Here is a 4,512-nt window from a genome sequence, read left to right as displayed (position 1 = left end):
TGAATTCATTGCCAATGATTTCGGTGCCAACAAATTTAGTGCTGACAATTTTAGTGCCAACGAATTTGGTATCGACGATTCCGGTGCCGTACCGCTCACCAAGTTGTGCCATGGGAGTTCTCTTGGATTGCTTCATCTTCATGCTCAACTAGTACTGATCGGCGACAAATGACTCATGGCTTCGTGAAGCCACCTCAACGACAACTCGGTGTGGATACGAGTAGAGGCAAACACCATTGGGTTTGCTAGTTAATGCTCTTTCTACTTAGCATCATCCGTCAGGTATACTTAGATAAAAAGTTATTTTAAGAAATTTTATTTTATGATCATATCTTGTCGTGTTGTATCCTTGCATGTGTGGTGTGTGTGATATAATAATTAGAAATTATTATGTTTTTATTTTCGTTGCGTATATTTTTTGAAACGTATTTTAACACGCACCACATCGGACTCCCCAACACGCTTTCTTTTAGCCGAAGCCCCTTTCTAGTGGAAGTCACTTTTTCTTTCAGTCTTGTGCTAACTTAAGTAGTGGAGGAGTCATGCCAGTGACGTTAACCCCCCACTCACGAGTGTTGATCTGCAAATCGGAGGCCCGATTAGATGTGCTCTATTAGTGTGAACCCAAAGGCGATGGTGCAGCCGAGTAGGAAGTCCAGAGACTGGGAGAGCGTGATTTTGGACCGCATCAATGGGTAACATAATCTCTACCTAGGACCATAATCAATATGTTATCTATTCGAAATAAACTCAAGATTACAATATTACAAGCAAACCCTTGTACAATGATGCTCTCAAGTCATCAAACTCAACTAGATTGTTTTGATATGTTTAACAAAGAATTTAATAATAAGAGATTATCAGTGAAATACAATTATGAGATTTTTCACTTTTGAACAATATTGTTGGAAGATAATGTGTGTAAAATAGTTGAGGATTGTATAATAGCTTGTACGAAGCTTTAACTAAACCTAAAGCTCAGGCGTCTAAGTATTTTTATCCTTTATTCATCTGAAGATGGTCGGTCTGGTACTATGAAAAATTTTCATCGATCATTGTATAAATCTAGGAAGCACAGATGAACTATAGGGGATAGCCCAACATCATGAGTGGTTGAGCATTGGAGGCATTTATTTGCACTGCGTGAGAATGAAACTCTTGTTACGTTGCTTGGGAAACTCATTCTTCTATTTATCATTGCACCAAGCCCCGGGGACAATGAAGCCTTCAACGTAGCCCAAAAGCAATAGATTTTTAAGTTGTAGTTATTGATCAAGCTTGATCCTTTTGTAGGCTTTCAAGTTTTCTAATATGTTTTCGTTGATCTTCTAGGTGTGCGAAGAGATCAATTCATATTGGAAATTTAGATGGTTTGGGCATAGAAAAAACAATTTGTATTTATAATGCTTATACTATGCAATTGAACTTATATATAACTGAAGAGACAGACTTTCTAATGCCTATATTTACAGTTATATATTTCAAAAAGAAAACCCACAACCTCATCATGAAACAACAGCAGCAGCAACAGCAGCACCATCAAAAGCTTCATTAAATTCCTTCAAGAGTTACAATATGTCACTTTCTTATCGCCCACTTAATGTGTTCTTAAACATTAGATCAAAACAATATATCAGCAGTGTCTATTACTAAAATCACACCAATGCAAGAAGTATTGTTGATGATAGTCTCAAAATTTAAGCAACAACAACATCAAAAAGAAAACAACAAATTAGAATCAAATCGAAACAAAACATTATGTCACTTGAGTTTCAACCATTATAATATATTGTCACAACTGAATGAAATCCTCTCACTATATATCTAGAAGCTCTCACTAAGAGGATATTTGGCTAAACTTATTAAAAATAGTTTATAAGCTCGTACAACTTATAAGTTGTTTTAGGAGCTTATAAGTTGTTAGGTCTTATTTTAAAAATAAGTTGTTAAAGTGTTTGGGTGAACTTATTACAATCAACTTAAAGATATTGATGTGTTTGGTATTATAAGATCTTTTTATTAATAAAATTACCAAAAAGGGTATAATATTATTAATAGAGGGTTTTGAGATTTTTATTAATAGAGGGTTTTGGGCGAATTTCTGCACCGGGGGAGAGAAAATTAGAAAGAGGCGTTGACAGAGAAGATGACACAACGTTGGAAGAAAAGTCGGCGGAAATAAAAAGATATTAGGCTTATAAAAATTTATGGAGGATAAGATGGAGATTTATGAAATTATATAAGGATATTTTAGAGAAACAAATTATTAAAATAAGATCTTTTTTTAAAAAGTAGGATCTTCCATACTTTATTAAAAACAGCTTATAAGCTCTAAAATAGCTTATTTTGACAACTTATAAGATGTTTGAAAAAAAAAATCTACCAAACAAATTTGAAGAGCTTATAAGCTCCAAAACAACTTATAAGCTGTTTTAGAGAGCTTATAAGTTCAGCCAAACACCCTCTAAGAAACTAAAACAAGGTTTACTGATGAAAACTTTAAAAAATATATCAGGATGAGTAATTCGTCATTAGAGTTTGCCGATCAAGATTTAATTTAGCAGAGTATAAATATCTATTTCTCATCTAATTTCTTTCTCTTGTTCTTTCTTCAAACTAGTATTAACTCAGGAGTCACAAAATTTCACAAGCAAAATATTCTTATTTGCTACTTCAAACTAACTCACCTGAAGGGAGGATAGAACCAGTAGTGGCTTGAACAAGCCGGGCAAACGCTGTCCTGGAGAGTACTCTGCGTTGGCATATGCAGTACGTAGAGCCGTTGGGTTACTCTACTTCTTTGTACAATAATAAACTGAACTAGTAAATTTCAGATGTGAAAGTGACCAAACAATAATACTTGCTTTAGATAGTATGCCAAAGAAGTAGATCCTCCAAATCTCAGTGAAAATCTAATCTGCACATGTTATGTACTGTTAGGTTATGTTTGATGTGAAGTATCTATCTGAAGTGCATCTGTTACCAAAACATAGTAGTGAAAGTTAACCCATCAATATTTCTACTTGCTTTCATTATTTGCTACAACGAGCGAAGCCGCATGTTGTTTTAATAATTTATAAAGGACTATGGGTACTGCATTAATTATATATATTTAAAACCAATCAATGTATGTATATGAGCAGCTAGCAGAAATTAAATTATGAAGTCTGTGTTATGATATCTTTGATTCACCACTCGAACTTCAGTGCATGTGAGCATCTGTGTATATATGCATTAACGTGAAAGGAGTCGATCAGATCTTACTTATACGAAAACCTTATATTGATCGATAAAATTGAAGGGAGTGATGTAATTGTAACATGTTCAGTGGATATCATACATTACATTAGTGCTTGTGCTTGTTATTCAAGTTCTCATGAAATTGAACAGAAGAGAAAATAATATAACTAGGCGTGCATATATATCATGCTTGATTAGTACTTCCCCTGATAATTAGATTCGATCGGTAGCTAGCTACTGCGGTAGGGAGTCGGGGAGATCGAGGTTGACCCCGAACAACCTCAGCCTTTTCGAACGCGGACCGAGAGCAGGCGACGACATTGTTGCGCCGCCGGGTGCCGGATGCAGCTCCGGCTTGGGCGGCAAGACGGCGGCCGGTGCTAACCAGTTGATGTTGTAGAAGGAATTACGCGCAAGCCAGTCGTGGGCGCCGCACGCGGTGAAAGGAGAGGGCGTGGATCCGCCCGGGAGTTGGAGAGGGAGCGGAATGCCGTTGGTGAAGCCGCGAGGGAGGTGGCAGGCGGCAGGCTGGGGCGGCCGGCGCTTCAGGTCGATGAAGAGTCGCCGGCGCGAGGCCGCGCTGCCGGCGCCGCGCGAGAAGGAGACGGTGTCCCCGGCTCCGAGGCCCTTTTCCTTGACGAAGCGACTCCACCCCTTGGTGATCACGTAGCTCTGGCTGCTGTTCCAGTAGGAGTAGCGGAAGCGCCAGGACTTGCCGCTGCGGTCCTCGAAGCTGAGCAGCAGCCCCATCTTCTTGGTCTCCGCCGACGCCGCCGCGCCGCCTGGCTCGCTCTCTTCCGCATCCAGCGGGAGGTACTTCTCCGCGTACTGCTTGGGGATGACCAGCCGGTTGAGCTTCCCCACGTCGCTCGGCGTCACCACCTTCTCGAACATGTGCTCCTTCACCACGCACACCACCAAAGGATCAGCGGCGGAGGAATTCGCAGCCGGGCGTTCCATCTCATAAACTCCACCAATCAACTCCAAACCATCCAGCAGTGTGTGTGTATATATATACACACGTGCTGAATTTAGAAATCTTAGGTTGGAATTGGGTAGACAAGGAAGATCAAGCTCGAGATCAAGAAGAAAATTAAACAGGTACAAAAGTGAGTTTGACTCCAATCCATGTACACGTAGGGTTTGGAAATGAGGAGGAAAGAGACGTCATATATGTAGAGCAATTGTATCCCACTTTATGATCTTCTATCTCTAGTCTCTCTCTCTATATATATACATACGCATTATGATTTGTAATCAATCTTAACTAAC

General features: G+C 39.4%; 1 protein-coding gene across 1 annotated transcript; it reads right to left on the bottom strand.

Moving 5' to 3' along the window:
• Positions 1–3,305: 3,305 nt before the first annotated feature.
• Positions 3,306–4,219, bottom strand: LOC122053809 (putative B3 domain-containing protein Os10g0537100). Its single transcript, XM_042615764.1, has one exon. The coding sequence runs from the start codon at positions 4,198–4,200 to the stop codon at positions 3,475–3,477; it is 726 nt and encodes a 241-aa protein (XP_042471698.1). The 5' UTR covers positions 4,201–4,219; the 3' UTR covers positions 3,306–3,474.
• Positions 4,220–4,512: the final 293 nt, after the last annotated feature.

This window comes from Zingiber officinale, chromosome 3A, assembly GCF_018446385.1.
Source record: "Zingiber officinale cultivar Zhangliang chromosome 3A, Zo_v1.1, whole genome shotgun sequence".
Classification (NCBI taxonomy): domain Eukaryota; kingdom Viridiplantae; phylum Streptophyta; class Magnoliopsida; order Zingiberales; family Zingiberaceae; genus Zingiber; species Zingiber officinale.
This window is presented reverse-complemented; position numbering and strand designations above follow the sequence as displayed.